Raw genomic sequence first — 24,806 nt, forward strand, 5'->3', positions numbered from 1 at the left:
AAGCCCAACAGGTCTTTTTAATATGCATTCCCTGGTAGTATACAGTATTCTTATCAAATAAGCAAACAACAAACAAAAACAAAACAAAACAAAAAAAAACAGGCCGTCAAACAATTTATTTTTTAGCTCAAGATATAGTTAATGTTTAATTTAGATCATTCTGGGACACATATGAGTAGAGTAGATTGAAGAGAGCTCTGACCACAATTTTGAAACTTGTTTCCACCTTCAATTAACCTTTGATAGTCAGCTACTGGAAGATTTTGAAATTGTGCAATACAGGAAGACAACTGTTATAAAATGCAAGCGACTGTATTCTTAATGCACTTCACTGCATTCTTGAAATGATGCCAGCAGAGGTTCAAAAAATAAAGAACTGCAAAACTCAGCTTTGAAATAAGGACATTTATCAACAGTTCAGAATCCTTCTATCAGAACTGTGACCATAGGAAATGATTTGAATCCATAAATAAGCCCCATGCAATGCCATCTAGAAAGAGATAATACAAGAAGATCTTTAATATGTAGCTGTTTGTAGAAAGAGTTCTGAGAGAGAGAAAAATGGTTTGGAAGACCCCCTTCAACCTGACAGTAGATCTTGCTTCTTTGTGAAATTTATACTTTAACCTAATTAATTAATTCAGCTGGCACTTAGCACTTTCTAGATGCCAAGGATTGCACAATGCACTGGGAGCCATTGATGAACGAAAGAAGTATAGCCTCTACCCTGAAGAGATTTATGTTCTCCATAAATAGTAAATGAGTAAATCAAGTTCAGTAATTATTTTTTAAATAATGCTGTTAAAGACTGGAGATTAAAATAAACAAAACCTCTTTTTGAGTCAGCGACAGTTAAGGTGAGACTGGAAGGAGGGAGCAAGTACAGGAATGGATTTGCTTTGTTTCAAAAGAACTGAAAGGAGGCCTGTTTAGCTGTAGTACAGTGTATCCTGGAGCACATAGGCATTTTAGGCCATCGGTGGTATTATAAACGAAATGAGAGACATTAAAAGGTTTAAATTGGGAGTGCCATGATCTGATTTATCTTTTAAGCTGATCACTCTTGCTGTATAGACAAATAAATTGCAGAGAGGCAAAAGTGGAAATAGGCAGCCCAAATAGGAGCATATCACAGCATCCAGGAGGGAGATTTGGTGGTTTGAAATAAGGTGGTAGCAGTGGAGATGGAAAGAAGTGAGCAGCTAAGAGATATATTTGGGGGTTAAATATGGTAACATTTGTAGATGAAGAAAAGGAGTGAGGGGAGCCAGATATAAGGACAACTCCTGATTTCCTCCAACTGGGGAGATGGGGGTGCTGATCACTAAAGATGGCAGTCTGAAGACAAAACATGAAATCCATTTTGGACATGTTAAATTTGAGATGCTCATGAAGCATCTAAATGGAGATGTTAAATAGGCAGTTGAGTATATAAATCAGAAGCACAGATACGAGGTTTGGGTTAGAGATAATTGTGAGATTTGTCAGCATGGAATCAGCACTGTTCTCATTACTCATATTCTGATAACCAAGACCCTCGACCTGAGAGAGCAGTTCCCACAATAGGAAGAAGCATTTTCAGCCCCAGATATTTCTTTCTGTTTTTCTGACCTCTAATAAGTCATTTTATTGTGTGGTGCATTTTCTCAGAGCTTTGTAATGTTATGGAAATTATTATAATTTCTATAGTGATGAGATCCAACATGGTGTATTGGAAGAAAATCATTTGCCTCAGATCAAAACTTACATTTGCCATTTATTAACGGTGTGGCTTTGGATGGGCTGCTTAATGTCTTTGAGCCTCTGCTTACTCACTCTCTTTGAAATTAGGGGACTAAAAATACCTTCTGTACCAATAGAGGAGGTAGGTACATATTTTACCTTGGGGAATCTAACCTAAAATATGTCACAGTAAAAAAAATGTTTAAGCAATTTTTAACTTAAGGGGTTACTAAAGAGAACTAAGTCATTAAAACCCGACTATGATTTTTTTTTTTTTTTTTTTTTTTTGGCTGTGTTGGGTCCTTGTTGCTGCGTGTGGGCTTTCTCTAGTTGCAGCAAGCAGGGGCTACTCTTTGTTGTGCTGCGTGGGCTTCTCATTGTGGTAGCTTCTCTTATTGTGGAGCACGGGCTCTAGGCGCCCAGGCTTCAGTAGTTGCAGCACGTGGACTCAGTAGTTGCAGTGTGCGAGTTCAGTAGTTGTGACTCACGGGCTCTAGAGCGCAGGCTCAGTGGTTGTGGTGCACTGGCTTAGTTGCTCTGAGGCTTGTGGGATCTTCCCAGACCAGGGATTGAACCTGTGTCCCCTGCATTGGCAGGTGGATTCTTAACCACTGCACCACCAGGGAAGTCCCAATACCTGACTATGATTTAAAAGGTTATCCTACTCAGATTACATTTGTGTACTAGAAATATACTATACTATATTACTAATATTATTGTGAAAGTACATTTATTTCTGATTAGCATGATGAGTCATAAATGATACTCAACGTCTATTGGAATTTGAAAATTAGAAAGAAATATTTATTACGGTCAGAAAATTAAATTGTTGATTTACCTCTTTAGAGTTAAGTAATTTCATATTACAATATCTTTAATATTGGCTCTATTTGATGATTGTGGGGATTTTGATAATCCTGTATATTTCTCCAAATGAAAACAAGATATTAACTAGGTTGAGTGCAGAATCAGGGAATATACTGCAGTTTCTGAAATGGTCAGCAGAGAGCCTCAGTAAGGCTACTATGTTTACATTTCCTCAGCTTCTGTAAGGGAGTAATGATTACATAGTAATAACCAAAATTGCAAAATAATTGAAACAGTTATTTAGTTTGTCCCCAAAAGGTGCTTAATACTGAGTTAAGATGTAGTAATGTGCTTTATTCATGGGAAAAAAAACCAAACAAAACATGTCCTGAATTAGTGTATGAAGTGGAAGGAAGGAAAGGAAGGGATATTTTAAATATTGGTCAGGAACCTTTTTGCCAATTTTGTATGTGGAATATAAAGTAGGAAATTCAACATATTCCCCAAGATAAATATTTTCTTTTCTTTTTTTGCAGTGAAGCACTGAAAAAGCTATATGTATACAATCTTTCCTTCTATTATGAAATTAAGACCAATTTCGGAATAGAATTTATACTGTTTTCTAAAGGGTGGAATTAAGTTTGAATAACAAAATGTGTGCTTTATTATGATAAATATTTTAAATTTAGATTTTTGTATATTTTCTCAGGATAGTCATGATAGAATATAAAACAAAATACAAAAACAAACCTAATCTATTTTATTGTTTCTCCATTTATAAATGTAAGAACTCTATATCCCTGCACAATAAATTCCAAATGTTTTCTAAACCTAATGAGTTTATTCCATTGTAAAATTTGACCAGAAATGACTTGATTTATGTATAATAACTTATATAGTTTATTTTAGGGAGAGGTAAGAGTTGGAGATGATTTTGGAGATCTCTCTTCAGAGTGTTGGGATTTAACAGAATGATGGCATATGTGCAGAGTAATTGCGATAATAAGTAGCAATAGCTTATACTTAGAGAGTATAATGTGTCAGGTGATGTGGTAAGCATTTTATCAGCACAATACCATGTAATTCTCATAATGACCATGTGTAGTGATTATTATTATATTTAGTTTACATATAAGGAAATTGGGGCTCATGGAGACTGACTTGCTCAAGGTCACTCAGCTAATACATGGCAGAGCTAGAATGGGAATCCATGTTGGCTCAACTCCAGGTCCACATGGTAATCACTACACAGTAATGGACTGCAGGATGTGTTGATCTTCTTAGACATATTTAATAGTAAATAAGTATTCATGTGTTGATTATTATAGCATTAATTTATTCATTTATACTATTTTTATATGATAGGAACAACTATATTTACTAAGATTCTGTATGCTTATGAAATATAGGTATGTAACACCAATGCTGAGTCTGCCTTTTTGTTCAGTAAATTGATTTTTATATAAAAACAATCTCTCCACCTAATTCTTTCCACAAAGAACAGAAATGGTATTATCTGATAAATCAGATAATTAAATAAATTTTTGAATATGCATATAATAAATAATTTACAACATTAAGGCTATGTTGTAAAAACATCTAATGATATTCATAATTTTTACAATCTATTATTGATAGAAAAATAGAGTATAAAATATTCAGTGCCATATGGTCTTTTTTTTTTTTTAAAGGTGTATATTTCCGTAGAAAAAGCCTGGGTGTAATCTCATCTTGCTCATTATGTCTTCATAGCATCATAATGCCTGTTGTTACTTTTGGTATGATTTATTATAAAGTTTTTCTACAGTAAGTATGCATTATTTTTGTAAGCAGATCATATATATAGCCAAGTAATAATCAAACTGATGTTCGATTACAAAAATGTAATAATGGACAAGATAGCTATGGTTCATGTCTTCATGGAATTTACAGGTAAGGAAAATTGTCCCACAGAGGGGTTAAAATACTTATCTGAGGTCATACAGTGTAGCAGGACCAGAGCTAGATTTCAGATCTTCTTTAAATCACTTTACTATAAGTTTTATGAGAACTCGTAAACAAACAAGTAGAGTAGGAAATGATTATATAAGAATAGTGAGCTTAAATTGTGGGTGTCATTAATGCTAGGAAGATGTAAGGCTTTCTACAGTGGGAAATAAGGATAGATTCCTGAGCACAGGAGTGACTTTAACTGATTAATAGGAAATTAGTTTACCATTGGTATAAGACCTTCTTTTCTCTAGTTGAGGAAACTTGCAAGCTTATTCTGTTGTCTTTAGTATCCTTTTGCTGTTTCAACTTAGCTTTGATTCTGTTGCCATAGTTATATTTAAAAATATAATACTGATTGTGTCATTTAACTTTAGTGAAAGCTTTCTATGTGTCCCTCACAAACATACCTATACTCATCCACAAAATGAACAGATGGAAAAATGGAAGGGCTCTCCTTTAGGCCCAGAGCCTCCCCATTGAGTTTGATCTGTAGGGGGAAAAGAAAGGAATATGGAAAAAGTTTGCAGACAAATAGCTTAAGGGAAAAAGAGACAGAAGAGGCTATCCTGCAGGTCAACAATTAGATAAGTTTCCCATGGAGTGAGAAAGGGACTGAAAGTTCTCCCCAAAACTTATGAGAGGGTGACATTTCCTAATAAATGGACTGAAAGGATTTGGAGAGAAAGACAGATTTTCTCATGGTATACATTTTCCTTGAGTATTTGTAGGAGAGAGATACATAACTCTTCCTTTGAATAGAAGTGAAGGAAAAGAAGCTAAATTTTTTAAGAAATTAGTTATGGTGGATATGGATTTATTCCAAAATATACTTACCATTGTGCAAAAGACTATATTATTTAACATTTAATCAGTTAAATCTAGCTCTAAGTGTCTTCTCATAATTATGGTAGGCAATGCAGTCTGTTGTAATTTAGTGAGCCTTCCTCTTCCGTTTACCTCCAGGAGTCCTTAAATGATTCCTTCCTCCCCCTGCAAAAAAAAAAAATAGGGTTGCTAAATTTAAGAACAACAAAAAAATACAGCATACCTATGTAATACTTAAGACATGCTTATACTTATTATTCATTGTTTTTATGAAATTCTAATTTAACTAGACTTCCTGTAATTCATCTGGCAATCTTATTCAAAAAAGAAAACTGTAGTCATCACTGAGATGCTTATTTTTTCCTCACCCACAGATTCCATTTGAAGGCTCAGTTCCAAATTTCTGTCTTTTTGACTTCTAAAAGCAAGTTGTTTAGAGTAAAGCTATCTCAGTAGTCTGCTTCTGTTCCAGATACTTGACAATCTCATGATTTTTTAAAAAATATAAAAGTTGTTAACAAGCACCTGAAGCTTGAAAAACACAAGAATATTAAGGATGCTTGGAGTGGGGGGATGGGTAGTGATGTGGAGAACTGTCAGTGTCATGGGAAATAGTTTTCAGTACTAATGGTTTCTTAATAAGAAAGAAAAACAAAACAATATATCAGTGACTTGCTTTTACAGGGATAATATGTAAGACAATATAAAAACAATATTTTAATGCTCTAAATCTCTTGATATCAATGAAGAAGAGGCACAATGATCTGTAATTAAGTGAATAGGACTACAGCAATAGAGGAGTGAGAGCGGGGGCAGTTGAAGATGGAGGAAATTTCTGTAACCTGTACTTACAACATAGTGTTTAATAACACTATCTTATATAGTAAATCTATTTGATTGCAAACTATGTATAAGCCATAGCAAGGGTTGGATGATGGATGCCCACTGAAATTTATGGCGTCATTGTTAACTATTATCAATTGTATCATTTTTATTTTTAATAGACTGTATTTTGAGAACAGTTTTTGGTTCACAGCAAAATTGAGCTGAAGGTACAGAGTCCCATATACCCTTTGATGTCACATACTCACAGTGTGCCCTATTTTTCTGAGAGTCAACAGTTAATCTAATTATACATCTTAGATTTATACATCTCATATATGCTTTTAAAACTGCAAGTAACAGTTCAATACAAAATTATATATATGCATCAGTGGTTCTCAGGCACAGAATTTAGGAGGAATTTGAGCAAGTTTTTCCTCAAGCATATAGTGAATATTATGAGCCCTAATAGTGGAATGTTTCCTTCTAACCTGGCTGTCTTTTTTGATTGAATTTTATTACAATGAACAGCTTAGTAGGTATGATATTGCTAATTGGAAACAATGAGATTTAAAATGTTTATAACCTGTATTTTCTTGAGCATCTGTCTAAGAACCACACCAGAGTTGTACATCTGTTACAATCCAAGAACTTACAGTAGTACATTATCACCCAAAGTCCACAGTTTACATTATAGTTCACTCTTGGTGTTGTACATTCTATGGGTTTTGACAACTGTGTAATGACATGTGTCCATCATTATAGTATCATACAGAGTAGTTCACTGACCTCAAAATCCTCTGTTCTCCGCCTGTTCATCACTCCCCTGCCAATGTTTTTTTTCTTTTTTTATTTACATATTTTTAAGTACAAATTTTGTGTATAACAGTGTATTTTACGAACAATTGGAACAAAAATAATTAATCTTATAGTTTCAGAAATATATGGCATTGTTAAAAATTATATTTAGTTTAAAATTATGGTAAAATATTTTACATATTTTAACATGTACCTTTATGCATGATTATAGTACGATTAACTTTTGAGTATGATAACTCAAGGCAGTATGGCAGTATCCTTTGCTGTTTCATCATATTAAACACTCTCATGTGCAGTTATGAGTAAGTTTACAATAATGTGCTATTTTGGGGTAGCTTTTTTTCAAAGACAGTTGGTACTAGATCCAATGAAATTTTCATGTTTTTTCACTTTATTGAAATTAACAGGCATTCTGTTCTACAATTCTAAGGTTGTCTTATGTTGTTTTCCTAGACTCAGAAGGTGAAACAGTATGTACGTTCAAGTTACTTTGCATGAAAATGAGACTTGTATGCAGCTAAATCCAACATATTTGCTAATTTAATGACTCCAGATCCTCTAGAACACTACATACTCATTTACAAATATGTTTACCCTTATTCATAAACATAATTACATATATTTAGAAATATCTTACTAGAACTAGATCTCTTGGGTTTAGGGTTATACAGGGATTTTATCCACCTGTAACCTAATGTACCTTATGCTTAACAAGTGATGTCCACTATATGGTTTATTCATCATTTTCCATTTAATATGTAAAGGCTGGGTATTGAGTTCTGTGTGAAGATGAAGAATTAAACACATTGATTATTATTCTCTCCTGAAATCCATCTAAAACAAAAGAGTTTTTAAATGACAAAAACTCATAAGAATATAGATAGTAGAGGATTAAAACCAAACAAAATTTGGGAGCTAGTAATTAGATGAGCCAGTCATAACAGACTTAGAAGTCACCAGAAGGTTGAATCTTAAGTCACTAGTGGGAAAAACTAAGAGGCAATCCAGTTTATACCTCAGAATGTCCAGAAGGTCTCATGAATTGGTGGCACCAGAAACCTATAAAAGAGGCAGTGAAGGTCATGCTTAAAAGAGGAAGATTAGTTGAAAATCCAATTAAGAAGTGGTGAGAGAGCAAAAACATGCAACTAGGCAACTTCGTGTTCCCAACCCCAACTGAATATTGGATGTTTATTCTCTGGAGGAGGTAGAAGAGTCTTTGGATGGTGAGTCTGAGATACAATTGGAAAGAGAGGTACAGTACAAAAATCAAGCAGATTAATGTTTCCATAAAAATAACCTAACTTCTGAAGAAGTTCTCTAGCATAAAATCTAAGGTCTAAAACAAATAGAATATAACAATTTTGAGGAAACAAGTTGTATATGCGTAGGAGAAAAATTCAAAAATGGACAAACAAAAAGACTAATATGAATGTTCTCGAAAAGATATAAAACATGAATATGATGCAGTGGAAAAAGAACAACCAAATATTCTTAGAAATAAAAAAATGAAATAAAAATGAAAAAGTTGTTAGAAGAGTTTAAAGGCAAATTTGAGGAAAATTTCCAGAAAAAAGGGGGAAAAGACAGATATAGGAAATAAGAAAGAAAAGATAAAGTAATATTGGTAGCAATAGTATCAATAATTAGAGGAGCAGTCCAATAGGGCCTTCAAATAATAATCATTCTTAAAAAGATCATTGATGAAATGAAGGGGAGAAAATTATATGAAATTTTTTTCTAAAGCAGGGGACGTGAAGTTCCATATTGAAAGGACCAACAACTATCCAGAACATCTGATGGAAATAATTTCTTCCTTGTCAAAAAAAAAAAAGTGTAAGCTGTGAGAATATATACATATTCTTTTAGCAAGAGAAATAGGGAAAAATAAGAGCAAATTCAAAGTGCTAACATTCAGAATGGCTTTGGCCTTCAAAACATCAGCACTGTCACAGAGCCTTGCTTTCCAAATCCTAATGTAACTGGTTTCCTTACTAGAATTCTGTACCTATCCAAACTATCATGTTGTTTGAGGCAAAGTATGAGGCATTATTGATCTCTTAAGCACACATTCTTAAGAAGCTACAGGTGCTTCATTATAACAAAGAAAGTGAACGTTGTGGGATGTAAGAAAGAAAGGGTCCAACTAAGAAGATAGTTTAATGGCATATATAGAATAATTCCTGGTAACAGAAACATAAAATAGACATTAACTTGTTCAGATGGAGACTAGAATGTTCTGAAAATTTTTCTTCAGTTAGCTGAAGTTGAATGCTTGGTGTATCTAAATTTATTGGGAAGAGATTCAGAGAACTGGCAGAGACTTTGAAATTGAGTTTTTATTCAACATGAAATAAATAAAAGGAAATTATTAACTTCACAGAAAATAGAAATTTAAGCAGAAAACAAAAGTTTATGTATAATGTATAGCTTTGCTAAGAATGCTAAGAATAGCATTTACATAGTTATAGTGTTAACACTGAATATTTCAAACACAGTTTTATGGGAAAAGTGTGTTAGGAGGGGGTTAGTTTAGGGTGGTGAAAGAGAATAAATTATGAGGAAATAATTCATATGCCTTAAGAAAACAAAAATCAGGAAATAGTTATATGAGAGACAGAGGTAGATATCAAATGAATTAGTTGAAGATATATTTACAATGGCTTCAAAGTCGTATACCATTTGACCTTTTTTTAACTCTCTGACCTAATTTTCTCACAGTCTCCCCCTCAGTCAGTCCACTGGAACTAATATGGATTCTTACTATTACAGGAATGCTCCAGGCGTTCTGTGCTTCAAGATCTTTGCATTTGCAGTTCACTTTCCTGGAATACATTCCCCCAAGGTGTCCTTATGGCTAGCTCCTTTGCCTCCTTTAGTCAGATCTTACATGTCACCATGTCAGTGAGCCCTTCCCTAGCTAACATAATAAGCTTCTACCTCCCTCATTAAACTTTTTATTTTCCTTCTTTGCTTTGTATTTCTCTTTAACATTTATTATCTGATAGTACCCTAAATATTACCTTATTTATGATCTGTGTCCCCTCTCCATCACCTGCTCGCAAGTTTAGCTCACAAGCTCCCTGAGAGAAGGGATAATATGTTGCTCATTGTTGTATCCCCAGTGCCTAGGCCAATGTGTGGCATGCAGTAGGTGCTTAATAAGCAAGTGACAATTAGAAAATATTAATGAATTAATTAATGCAAGAATAATTTATAATCTATGTTTAAAAGTCATTTGTGAATGTACATAATGGCAAAATAAAAAAATATCATTTAAAAAAAAGCTAAAATAAAGATTCTTTAGTGCACATGAATTCCTTATGTTTAAATCAAGTATCCCCTAAACATACATTGTATAAGAAAAAAAAAAGGTTGGGAAAAAGAAGCATAATTATTGATGTTCTCCTGTGTGAGTTCATATGAATTGCTCTAATACATCAAAAAAAGTTTTAGAAGAGTTCTGAGATTTGAGCTGTTTTCTCATCTGACATTTCTTATAAGACTCCATTTCATTAATAGTTTCATTATGCAGAAGTAAGTTATTGTCATTCAGAAACAGTTTGGAGATATATTCCATTATAGAGTTTGCATGTATAAATAAGCATATTATTAATCAATGGCAATTAGCACACAATGCACTTCCTCTTAAATTTAATTATATGCTTGATTAAGTGGGTACTTAATTAAAGTAAGAAAGTCCAATGATACTTAATTATCACTTATATTCATATTGCAATTCTAATAACTCCAGTCCTCACTCAATCCATGCATAGCTCCTATTAGTTTGAATCAGAAGTATGCATGCTCACTGAATAAAGCCTGAAATGCAATTGGATAGGTCACATCAAGGAAAATTCTCTGCAGTCTGACAGTATGGAATGAAGGAACAGTCCAGTGCAGGCAACTGAACAGAGAGATAATTGTCATAATTGGTTTCAATTAGTTTTTCATAGCTCTGGTGAAGCAGTTTCTATTGTATTATACCGTGAGCTATAACCAGTAACAGAACTAGTTAGCATGATTAATAGGTGCCAATGCTTAAAAAGGTAAAATACATCTTAAATGTTAAGAGCTCAGTGAAGATAAATGAACTGAATAACAATGTAAATGCATTGTTGAGAAACCTTTGCCTTGGTTCAATGTGATGTGGTTTGAATGGAATGAGATCAGACATATTCAATGAACTCAAGTGTCATAAATACATATTTTTTGAGGAAAATGAGTTCATGTGCAAACAGCCATCTTTTCAGTATGAAACAAGTGACCATTAAATGAACATTAGAATGTGGTGATATCAAGAAACTCACAACATTGTTAAAATCATAGTTCCTATTAATTTGCTTAAGTAGCCCAAATAAATTTTGGTAATGCCTGTGGTACTAAAGAAGAAACTGAAGTATTGAAAGCCTCTTTGGCCACACACTAGTGAATGGCAGAGATAGGATTCCAAGACAATTTTATTTGATTTCATTATTGGAGCTTTCTTTCACTGTATTTCCTTTTCTAATGATTAGGTCAACTGCAAGAACGTGAATCAACTGGAACAAGTTCCCTATTTGTTTTTAGTTTTCCTCCACACTTTCAGAGCTATTCCTATAGGGAGAAAAGGTTGAACATTACTCTGGAAGAGTAAAATAGTCAAGATTCATTGCACTGCTTGTCATGTAGGAAACTCTGAAGGCCCCGGTTTTCACTTCCCCACCAATCCTGCCTCCAACAAAGATTATTGTCTTGTATTTTTTGTCAGTATGGGGTTCAAAATTTTTTTCCTCAAGAAAGTTAAATTCCCAAAGAGATTTGAAATAATTTGGATTTCTCATATTTTCCTAACTTCGCAGTTCATCTTTGAATTAAGCTAATTCTTTAACCATAAAAAATATGAGAGCCCAGTATGTCCAAATTAAAGAGTTTGCAGTTTTAATGATGCACATGAAAAATATAATATCTGACTTGATTATGGTCTTGAAGGATAGAAACATTTGGATAGAGAAGAAAAGGAGATATTTCATAATAGTGTGAGCAGATCATATTGAGGGACACTAACTATTTGGAATGGAACATGTGACTAGGCAAGCATAGGGAGATTTAGGAGAAGTATAAAGGGGTATGATTGTGGAGGATCTTCATCAAGTGGGAGATTGGATTTGCTTCTGTAAGCAGAGTTGGAAGGATTGTATGGAGGTATTTTGAAAGGATTAACCTGTAAACTCTGAAACAGGATGAAGGGGGAGATACCTAAATATTAGGTGGTATGATCAGATAAACCTATCCATCTCCATTTCACCCTTTTTCTATATGAAAATGTTAGAAAAGAAACAAGCAAAACCACATTTCTGAAACTCTTATAGTGGATCCTTGAATTATAATTGCAAGTGACTCTTCTCCAGTTTCCTTCTCCTGTTCAGAGGTTGGTAGAAAGGTGGTAATGATTCTAGGTAAACTTAATTCCATTGGTGACCTAAAGGTAGTAGTCCCCTTACTGGGCTGATTCTGTATTAATCAAGAGGTCCATCCTAGAACTTGTTCCTAGAAACAGTATTAAATCCCTTTTACTTAATAAAGTGTTTTTTATTTCTGGCATTGATGAAATATTTGTACTAGAAGTGGTGCATTAAAATAAAAACCTAGGGACTTCCCTGGTGGTGCAGTGGTTAAGAATCTGCCTGCCAATGCCGGGGACACGGGTTCGCGGCTTGGTCTGGGAAGTTCCCACATGCCGTGGAGCAACTAAGCCTGTGCGCCACGACTACTGAGCCTGCACTCTAGAGCCCACGAGCCACAACTGCTGAAGCCTGTGTGCCCTAGATCCCACGTGCTGCAACTACTGAGCCTGCGTGCTGCAAGTACTGAAGCCTGTGTGCCTAGAGCACGTGCTCCACAGCAAGAGAAGCCACTACGATGAGAAGCCCACGCATCGCATCAGAGTAGCCTCTGCTCGCCGCAACTAGAGAAAGCCCACGTGCGTCAACAAAGACCCAACACAGCCAAAGATAAAATATTTTAAAAAAAAAACAAAAAAAAAAAACCTAAAATATGTGTTACTGTTTTGTGGTCAGGAGTAGTAGTGAGGAAACATATTATGAGCTGGAAGGCTGGTGGCTTTTCTGAGTTATGGCAACTGTGGTGAAGTAATTGTTATGACAATCTGGAAGACAGACCACTGAAGCTTTAGCTTGAAAGGATGAAGTTAAAAAAAAAAACTTTGTTAAGGTGTGTGTCCTGTTCCTGGCCGCCTTTGACAAGAGTTTACAACAAAGACGAGCTCAGCCTGATATTGGCCAGTTTTCGAGAAGAGATTGAAGAAAGTAGAGTCTAAAATTCTGGTGATTTATGGGTTGGAAAAGCCAACTGCTTCTGTACAGCAGGGGATAAGAAGGTTTATCAGAGTCTCCTATTAAGTTTCTTAGAGGATGAAGGGCAGCCCTGGGGCAAAGATCAGATAAAGAATTGCATTCCTGCCCAGGCTTATTGCTTCTGATCAATGCAAGGTAGTCTCAATTTAAAAAAGTGGTTAAAGCAAGTTGGAGTGGGTGGAGAGTGTTCACTGGCACATGAAAATAACTGGAAGCAAATAAACCAGTTCCTATTAAGTTTTTAGAGGAAATTTTAGCCAAATAAACCCAGAACTCATCTGCAAAACTCTTTGGTTGTTCAGTCCTTAAGGCAATTTTCAGGCACCAAACCTGCATTAACAGTTGTAGGACATAAGAACTGTTGTACCCCAAGATAGTCTGCTCTCCCACACCCACTTCAAATTTTGCCACAGAGAATATGGACAAGGAAGAACTATTCAACAGGAAACGCCAGGAGACAACAGAGAACACAGGACAAAGGAGCACCTTCTCAAGAGCAGAAGCAGGGTCTTCAAGGGTATGAGGGTCTTCATAATTCCTGTTCAACAGGGTCTGTTTATTTCCATGGCCATTGATTGTGGAATATTCTCCTTTCTTCCCTTATCCACATGGGAATATTTAATTTGACCATTCATTTTCTTCCCTTAACAGGTCAGTGATCCATGAGGAACTAGAGTTGGCCTTAATGGAAAAACAAAACAAACAAACAAACAAAAAATGGCTGTCCATCTCCCAGAAAGCTTGGAATTTGCAAAGGGTGTAGAAAAGACAAAGGGTTGTGTCAAGAGTAAGGGGAAAGAAGGGAGAGTTTTTCTGAACGTCCTCTGATTAAACTCCCAGTAGCCTGGAATTTAACCTTTTTGGCAATCCAGCTTCAGCAAGTGTAAACAGTGCCTAAGGCGATGACAGAGTAACAGGTTAGAAAACAATTGGGAATCGGATTACCTGCCGCCGTTTGTTGCATCCTAGCCTAGTCTGGTCAGGGAGTCACATAAAGGGAACAACTACTATCTATTTAAGTCATTTCATTTGGGGGTCTTTGGCAGCATTAGCATAGCATTGACCATAGGAGAGGTAATTTAAAAGCTCTCAGAAGTGTGACCATTCTTTTCTGAAGTGTTTTCTCATATGTATGGTATTCTGCTTAAGCCATTGGTTTTGTATATTGCCCTGACCACATCTTACACATTTCTGTCTCTGGGCCTTTATTCATGTGATTTATTTGACTTCTTTTGAGTCCTCCCCAGCTAAAATACTACTCATCTCATTTCATATACTATTATTCCTTTTATATAAATATATAACTTAAATTTTTTTCAGTTTTTGAAATTAGTTTTATTATTTAATTGCCAGAAGATTGTATTATGCATGTCTTACTTTTCCAATTGAGTTATAAGGTCTAAAAGAACAGAAAATGGTTTTTATACCCCGTTGATATTTATACCTCAGGATTCAATAATTATTTGATAATTGATTAATTGCTGAAATATAGTGGTATCTCTCACTCATATTCGATGAATATATAGTAAATTATCTGTAATCAGTGTAACACATCATTTTAAAGAATTAAGTTACTTTTATCCAAAAAGTCTTAATACCGATACTTGTCCCAATTCTGTCATACAGAAAGTCTATTCATGTTTTTCTATTATTCTGAATCACGCTATCAAATGCTACCCCTGCCAGATGCAGGATTATTCCATTTATAGAAACTTTGTAGTGACGATGCTGCTAATATGCCTCCATTCTGTATTTTTCTTTTGCTTTTTAATATTCTGGTAGCTATACAGGATATAGTTAGCTTTAAGTAATCATAACATTTTTCATATTTCATATTTCATGACCTTTCCACCCATCTCTTTTAATACAGTGGTAGTTAGTTTACAAAGCAAATACAATATTGTTTTTCATAAGTTCATTTTAGGTGGTAAAATTTATTTTGCCAAAAAAGGGGCACTGCTATTTGTAATTGAAAGATATTAACTGCCTCTTATTCACAGATCAAAAGTACATATCCAGTAAATGCCTGGATATTGTGCAGTGGGTTTTCTATATTATATTTAACCATTACTCTTGATCTGACTCTCAGAACTTATCTCTATTGCCTGTGGGCCCTACCTACACCCCAATATCAGAACAGAATGATGTTACATTTTTATGTTTGGTTTTACACTGACTCTTCCACTGGTTCACACTAAGTTCCTTTGGAAGTATTATCAGCCCACCAGAAGATTTATCTTAATTAAAAAAAAAAAAAAAGGGACAGTAGTCTTTTCTCCTTCTCCTGCTTGAAATACATTGTAATTTATGTGCATACTTCTCCCCACACCCCCACCATCAATCTAGTAATCTATTCTCCACTTAGGTAGATTAGCTAGAACAGTGCTGGTTTGCTCTCATTTCTTCTTTATCAGCCAGTAGTTTGTTTGACTTCCCTTTCATTAGGTTAAAGAAATAAAAAATAATAATAATGGTCATTTATCCTTTTGATTGCCAAATCTGAACCTATTTGAAGCTTCAGGATGACTTTCAAAATCGCAAATGAGGCCTAATGTTTGCTCCATCTTCAGCGTCCCATTGAGGACTGTGGCATGACCAGCAGTTTAGGAATTATTCTCATGTTTAGGAACTGGCTTATAGAAATTAATGCGTTTTCATAAGAAAACAATTTTGAATGACTCAACTATGTAATTTGACCCATACAAGATGTTGCCAATGTGTTCCAGTGCTTATTATGACACAGGTTTAACACATGATATGCCTATGGCTCTTTTCTATGTACCAGTTACACTCTTGTATTTTGTGTCTAAACATTTACTCTTACAAACTGTGTGTGATGATCGTCTTTTATATTTTTCTATTAGAGATAACTCAATTAACTGAGCAATCCTTTTTTGCTGGCCAACAAAATACTACACAGTGTATCAATACTAAGTCCTTGATACACAAAGATGAATTAGAGCCCCTGTTTCAAGATGCTCATAGGCTAGTGAGAAAGCAAACGTTTAAAGAAGTAAATTCCATTTGGTTATATATACTGAAATTAAAGTCCATGGGGACATGATAGATAGAATAACTGATTCAAAATATTCACAAAATGTTTAGTCAAGCCACAGTCTCCAAATGAATTCTCAAACACCATTGATGTCCTGTGTGAATGAAATGATTCAGTATCTGTAATAAAAGAACATTTTGTAGCCCAAAAAAAGTTGGAAAATGTATTAGTTAAGTGCATTGAAGTCTCAGGATGAGAGTGCTGGGTGGTTCAACTTGATGTTATGCTCTCCTAAATTATTATTATTATTTTTCTGTGGTATGCGGGCCTCTCACTACTGTGGCCTCTCCCACTGCGGAGCACAGGCTCCGGGCGCGCAGGCTCAGCGGCCATGGCCCACAGGCCCAGCCGCTCCGTGGCATGTGGGATCCTCCCGGACCAGGGCACGAACCCGTGTCCCCTGCATCGGCAGGCGGACTCTCAACCACTGCGCCACCAGGGAAGCACCTAAATTATTTTTAATCATCTGGAAAAATAAAACCCTGAGATTAATTTTCTGTAAGAAGTACAAACAACATGGTTTTACTTCCTGTAGTAGATATAATTTTACAGTGTTTTAAAGCATTGTTAATTGATCTCAGCAGGATCATGCTTCATCTTGTTGACTGAATAATTATGCAATTCTGTAGTCATGGTATCCATTATTCTTTCATTTGATTTTCATTCCAGTGTTCAAGGTCAGGTTTTCTTCTTGATATTTTGTTAAGTATCTTGCCTTTCACAATTATCCATGTGTTCCTAAGAAATCAGATTTTTTTTTAGGACCAAGTTTGTTTTAATGTGTTTATTAGTATAAATCACTCATCTTTTTCTAAATTACTTGGAAGAGTTTTATTGAATTTCTTCAAGGAAAACATGACTCTTCTCCTAGAGTCCTTTATAGTATATACTCTCTTCCAGGATTTAATTTGTATTTTTAACTTTTTATTCTTTAACTTATTGGGGTTTTTTTAAGCTGCAATACATCAAAGATCTTTTTATAATCACTGCGCCTGGTATGATGCTTGATATGATACCAACCAGGAGATGAAAGAATGAAGGAATCAGTGACACTTTGCGAATTTGGTTATACAAATCTTCTACCAGGAGTTGAGATTACACCTGGAATAATTAGCATTTAATGATGTTGACTTTAAAAAAATGCATAACCTGAAAGCTGAGAATTATATTTTTTTGGCAGACATACTGAGGACTTAGACCTGGGAGAGAGCCTCTCAGATAGCTCTGAGGGACTGTTCTGACGAGGCAAGGGAAGAGCCAGGATATATAGGAGTTTCTGCAAAAAAAACCCCACAAAAACAAACAAATAAAAACCCCACAACAACAGGTAGTCAGAACATCAAAAGATTACTGTTAACTAAAGAAAAAAACAGACATCTCAAGTTAATGAATTTAGCACTTTTCTATGTATGGGAAGATGCAAGGATCTAGGCTTACTGAAATCATTCCTTTAATTTGCACCTTAACTATCTAGGGCCAATCTCCTGTTTTCTCCATCCTCATTCCCTTCCGGGTGCACAGTTGGGGGTGGTTGCAGTGGCTGATGGCTTGATGGCTGCAACATCCTTTGTTTCCTGATATAGCAGGTGACATTTTTGTCCACAGTGAAGGCATGACCCAATCTTTAGTAGATATAACTTAATCACACCTAATTTAGATGTCTCAAATGGAAAATTGATTGTAATAATAATAAAGTTGCAACTTGTTGAGCTAATAATAATGCCTGCCATGTTGTGAGTGTTTGCTCAGCATATAAATGACTTATATATATTGTTTTATATAATCATATCAACAGCCTTGTAAAGTCGATATTCTCATATCCAAATAGTATGCATACATTATTTTGGCTGTTTGCCTTTTTAAAAATTAATTTTGGTTATCCTATTTAAGGCACTTATTCATATTAAATTGAATTCATATTAAATTAGTAAACTCACATAGTACATATCATACATACTATGAAAATCCCTGCTTATATGTATTGGGTTGGCCAAAAGGGTTTTTTGTTTTTTTCCATAAGATGGCTCTAGTAGCACTTAGTTGTCTTTAACTTCATTCAAAATAATTTTGTTAGATTGTATGTGACAGCCATCATATCAGTGTGCATTTAAAAAAAGACATCAAAATTGGTGAATTTTTGTGTAACCATTCTAATATTGAAGATGGAAGGAAAAAAGCAACATTTTCAGCATATTATGCTATATTATTTCAAGAAAGGTAAAAATGCAACTGAAACGCAAAAAAAAAAAAAAGGTTTGTGCAGTGTATGGAGAAGGTGCTATGACTAATCGAACGTGTCAAAAGTGGTTTGTGAAGTTTCGTGCTGGAGGTTTTTCACTGGATGATCTCCACGGTCGGGTAGACCAGTTGAGGTTGATAACGATCAAATCGAGACATTAATTGAGAACAGTCAACATTACCATGCAGGAGATAGCCAGCATACTCAGTATCCAAGTCAAGCATTGAAAATCATTTGCATCAGCTTGGTTATATTCATCACGTTGATATTTGGGTTCCACATAAGTTAAGCGAAAAAAACCTTCTTGACCATACTTCCTCATGCGATTCTCTACTGAAACGTAAAGAAAACGTTCCGTTTCTAAAACAAACTGTGATGGGCGATGAAAAGTGGATACTGTACAACAATGTGGAATGGAAGAGATCATGGGGCAAGCAAAATGAACCACCACCAAGCACACCAAAGGCCAGTCTTCATCCAGAGAAGGTGATGTGTATATGGTGGCATTGGAAGGGAGTCCTCTATTATGAGCTCCTTCCAGAAAACCAAACGATTAATTCCAATAAATACTGCTCCCAAGTAGACCAACTGAAAGCAGCACTCGACGAAAAGTGTCCAGAGTTAGTCAACAGAAAACGCATATTCTTCCATCAGGATAACGCAAGACTGCATGTTTCTTTGATGACCAGGCAAAACAGCTTGGCTGGAAAGTTATGATTCATCTGCCACATTCACCAAACATTGCAACTTCAGATTTCCATTTATTTCGGTCTTTACAAAATTCTCTTAATGGAAAAAAATTCAATTCCTTGGAAGACTGTAAAAGGCACCTGGAACAGTTCTTTGCTTAAAAAGATAAATTTTGGGAAGATGGAATTATGAAGTTGCCTGAAAAATGGCAGAAGGTAGTGGAACAAAAGGGTGAACGTTGTTCAATAAAGTTCTTGCTGAAAATGAAAAATGTGTCTTTTATTTTTACTTAAAAACTGAAGGCACTTTTGGCCAACACAATACATTTAGGGATTCCAATTATTTGGTCTCAGTTTTTCTCCTCTGAAGAGTTTATATAAGGTATCTCTCTCAAAGTAACATTTAATGACAGAGTAGCTGTCCTTTCTATTCATGACTTACGCATAGGATATATATTTACTACATGAACCTATATATTTTTGGTCAACCCTTTTGGAATACTTTTTTTCCAATTTAGTTTCTACCCTACCACATCCATAAAACGTGTCTTCACTGTGTTTTCAAGTCTAATAACTATTATAGTACTTTGAGTCTTATATTTTAAAATTGTGAATATGCTTGATAATTCTCCTTTTTTTTTCTTCTTCTAGCTAACTCTTTATCCTATTTTTAAACCTTACATCATCAGGAAATTCTTTCCAGACCTCCTTTTAATGTAGACTAATTAAGTTTTCTTAATTATATACTTTCATTTTAGCCTATATGTTTCCTTTATCCCAATTACTACATTATAATTAATATTCTGTAGTCATTTCTTTCCTTAGTTAACATCAAGTTATGAACTCTATGAAGGAAGGGCCATATCTGTCATTTTCAAAACTATATCCCCAAGATATTGCCCATGATAGCTGTTAATAAACATTTGTGGAATGAATATCTACTTTTCATCGGTAACAGCATGCAATTTTGAAATGACCTAAGACTTTTAAGTTAGAGGCACAGGCTTGAACCACAAGTCTACAATTCATTAGTTGGGTGGCCATGGGAAAGTTTCTTAAGCTGATTCCCAGTTTCCCTTTCTGTACAATGAGGGAGATCATATATGGTGTTGGGTATTTTGTGAGATGTAAGGTGGGAAAATGAATGCTTAAAACAAAGTGTGGCTCAGAGCTGATTTCAACAGTTAAGGCTATTAGCATTCTCAAATTGTAAATTTTTAGAAAGCAAGGAAGGTGTTGTTGCTGTACCTGTTACACATCACAGAGCAATGTTAATGGTAATCCTCAAGAGCCTCTGATGAATAAATTGTGTCATTTACCAAGTAATTTATTGTTATGTTTCTTTTTAACTAATATAGATGAATGCCACTAACTCTAACCTCTATAACTCAATTAGATTTTTGTTTATCTTGGATCTCTCCCAAATAATTGTTTGCTGTATCAACAATCCTTTACACTTTACAATAGTTTATGTTACCAAATTCCTTCATGTTACTTGCTGATAATTTCAATATCTGTGAGAAGAGAAGATAAATAAAATATACATCTTTCCAATGAATGCACAATAATTTATTGTGGATAGAGTAGTAAAATTAAATAAAGGGCCTTTGACATTTTTAGAGAATATTTTGAGTGTAAAGTCTTCAGACATGTTTTCCAGTTTTCTTTTCAGTTCACTAAACTGCCCACCCTAAGAATTTCAGTTTTGTCTTACAAACATGATCTTGTGGCATAATTCCAAGAGTAAATTCAAATAAACCTTTAGTATGTAGGGAGTTTCTTTTATTTAGTAATCTTTGCATTAAAAAATTTGATCAATGCTCAACCAACAGTATGGTGAATATAACTTGATAGTACCCCACCAACACACTCCAGTCCCATTTTAAACTTTGCATTATGGAATATCAAATGAGATTTATCAGGTTCTGTAGTTTTATTTTAATCACCTAAACCTTTTGATTGATATATTAATGTCATCTGTTGGTGAAGAAAGATAGCTGTAGTCTGTTCAGCAATTCTGCTTTTAGATGTAATCATCTGCTTCAGAAACACATTGAAGTGACAAGCACAATGTGGTTATCTTGCATGTACATTTAATGAATTACATGAAAATTATTCATTTTATGCTTAAATCTCTATTTTCTTTAAGAATGATTTCATAATAAACAATATCATTACTTTGTAAATACCATGCATATTAATGATTAGTTTGTAATCTGTATTACTGAACATGACCTACCATGTATATCTTCATTTTTTTCCGAAATTCAAACTCTTGATAGCTGGTAGAAACAGTGTTTAAAAATTAATCTATCTTAAGCTAGTTCTAAAATTCTTATAGTAATGAAAAAGCTAATTTTATTTAAAAGTTCAAATGTGCACCACTATTTATTTAAAAAAATCAAGACTAAAAAGTGGATGTTCAATCAGAATATAGCAGGTTTTTTAATGGTGGGTTATATAATTCTTCCAGTTAATAACACATCTTTCTTGGCTCTGCGTTTTAAACTGGACATAAGCAGCTTAGAGAGAAGTCCCAAATTAAAAGGTTGGGAGGGCACAAAAAATAGAATCCATGATCAATGACTATAGAATTGGGATCTATTAAACCTGAATGTGAAGCGTACTAATAATTGTTTTCATGGGTTACTCAATGTACAGAGGATGATGGGTAGGTTGTTGTTTTTGAAGGTTAAAGAACAAGGGCAAATGAAAGGAATTTCTGAAAGTGAGAGCCAGATACATTTTGGAATTATCTTCTTTGAGTTTCATTTCGAAACAGGCTAAATTCTTATCTGTCTTCTGGTTTAGAAATAATTCAGCCACAAGGCAAGGGCTAGATTAGGTACTCTGTTAAAATTCCAACCAGTATTATTATTAATTCACTGATTCACTTCATGTTTTCCTTTTGCTTTAGGTACTTTTTTCTGGGTAATGCATGTTTGTTCATTTAAATAAAAGTTAAATTTGAGTATAGCAACAATTTAGAGCTTTCTTCTTTCTTCCTTTTATTCCTGCACCTAACCACTTCTTGTAAAATAATTTGGAAACTGCTTTTTTCCCCTAGATATAACTTCATGATAATTGAAATCCTGACCTTAATTATGTCTTAGGGGTGAGAGGGAAAGGAGTGGATTGAATCTAAGGACACAAGTGGTAGTTTCATTAAAAGTATTTCCTTTTTTATTACTATATTCAAGGGATTGAATTCTTACTCATTTCATCAAAACTTATTAACCTCACCATCTCTTACAGCAAACATCTCATCTATTAATCAATTGAATTTTCTAAAAAATTAACTATCTCAAAATAAACTGTTCATTTCAAAAGTATTTTGTAAAGAATGGCTGAAAATTTATAGACAATAAATATGTTTTAAATTTTACTGAAAATGAACCTATAAAATATGCTTTTGAGAAATAGTAAAGTGAAATATTAGAAATCATTAATCTTGATTACAGATATTTTAAAATATTTTACAGATATCAGTTTATAATGTATAATTAAATGGTGAGGAAGCTTAAGGAAATTGCCTGTTATTATAGAAACCATTGATATTTAATTCATATTAGTCAAGTTCTTTTCTAGGATTGAGAACCTAAAATAATTGCTTTAAACTTAAAGTATATACTTCATTTCTAATGTATATAGGGCAAGTTCTATGAATCGTCAATACACTTCTCACTGATTGACCTCACTGGAAATTCATCACTGATTTTTTTTCAATACTCTTGAAAAATTAAACAGAAAAAAAAAATTCACTTAAACACTCTCAAAAGTACTATAAGCATATTATGGGTAAAAATATAAAATTTTAGCTTTGTTTACTGTACCAATTATCAGTGAATTATGATTGCTTTTGTACAGTTATATCTACATTTTATGAAGTGTGTTTTATTTTGGTATTGTATTTTTACTTACTATTGTTATTGATATTTTCAATATTAGTGGTTTATAATTATTTGATTTAGTGTAAAATGATATTGCATGGGATACTAACTGAACAAATAGGATGAATATCAAGGCTAATTGGAAACATACTTTTTTTTTGCATTGTGACGTCTTTTTTACCTTTTTATTTTGCAGTAATTTCAGACTTTCAGGTAAATTGTGAAAATAGTACAGAGTTCCCATATACATACTCTTATCCAGCTTTCCTTAATATTAACTACTTATGTAACCATAGCACAGTTATCAAAACTAGGAAATTAACATTTGTATACTACTATTAAGTAAGCCATAGACTTTACTCAAACTGGAATACCTTTTAGTCCATTCATTCCTTACTGTTTGTATTTCTATTATTTGTAGTATAAAAGTAATGTAATGTAAAGGTAATATAATAGAAAATTTAGAATATACTATAAGAAAAAATAATTCTTCCCAACTTCTGCTATTTCTTTATATTTTTTCTATTTTTTTCCACTTAAAGTGAAAATGTATTTTTCTCTGAGATGAATATTATTTTAAAAATCTCTTATATTTGTATATTTGTATACTTTTAAGCATCAACTAATAAAATAACAGGGCAATAGGTGAATATCAGACAATTTTCAGATATTTTGCATATTGATCTAATTAAAACTTCACAAGTGTATGCACTTACTACGATAATTCTCATTGTATTCTCCAGGTTAAACACATATTAGAGCTGGAATTCTATTCCAGTCTCTCCAACTTCAAAAATATGTCCATTTTTTGCTGCACTATATTTTTCTTATTTAAGTGAAAAAAAGTTTCCACCCAGAATGTATATATTTTTTCAGATAAATATTCATGGTTTAGAGCATCAGAGTAATGGAGAGCATACTGATGAAACTTGATTTGCATATTATTATGTTAGTAGAATGTAACTTTGAAGAAGCCACATAAATGGTATTGATCTTTTTATCTGTAAAATATGAGTAATAAATACTAATTTAAAAAATTGCCACAAACTTAAACAATATAAAATATCTAAATTTTGCTGGCACGAAGAATGACATCTAATCCCTATTCAGTAAAATTTCATTCCTTTCCCATACTTCTCTGTTTATGTAATTGAAATAGCAGACATTTCCATTTTTCTGTCAATCTTCTTAAAAGAAAAAAAACTGTATCTACATATAATTTTATAAATCTAAAATGTTAAAATATATATATTAAAATAACTGTAAACTCTCCTTTTTCCTCCCTTCTATAGAATTGCAGAGTAGCTCTTGTGGAAACCCAGGAGTTCCACCCAAAGGTGTGCTATATGGTACAAGGTTCGATGTTGGGGACAAGATCCGCTACAGCTGTGTAACTGGATATATCCTTGACGGCCACCCTCAACTCACCTGTATAGCCAATTCAGTTAATACAGCCTCATGGGATTTTCCTGTTCCCATCTGTAGAGGTAAAGAAAAAAATAATGTTTATTTTTATGTTGATTGAATATTCGTTTGACATAATGAAAATATTTTAAAATAAGAATGATAATCAGACAGTATATTTGCAAA

At 33.8% G+C, this 24,806-nt stretch overlaps 1 protein-coding gene across 3 annotated transcripts in view; it reads left to right on the forward strand.

Moving 5' to 3' along the window:
* Positions 1 to 24,806, forward strand: part of CSMD3 (CUB and Sushi multiple domains 3) — a 1,193,315-nt gene that overhangs the window by 240,780 nt on the left and 927,729 nt on the right. For all 3 annotated transcript variants that reach the window (XM_024129404.1, XM_024129405.1, XM_028500327.1), the window contains exon 4: positions 24,509 to 24,703. In XM_024129404.1, coding sequence (XP_023985172.1) covers positions 24,509 to 24,703 — 195 coding nt within the window. The remainder of the gene's footprint in view (positions 1 to 24,508; positions 24,704 to 24,806) is intronic.

The sequence above is a fragment of the Physeter macrocephalus genome, chromosome 15 (genome assembly GCF_002837175.3).
Source record: "Physeter macrocephalus isolate SW-GA chromosome 15, ASM283717v5, whole genome shotgun sequence".
Taxonomy (NCBI): Eukaryota; Metazoa; Chordata; class Mammalia; order Artiodactyla; family Physeteridae; genus Physeter; species Physeter macrocephalus.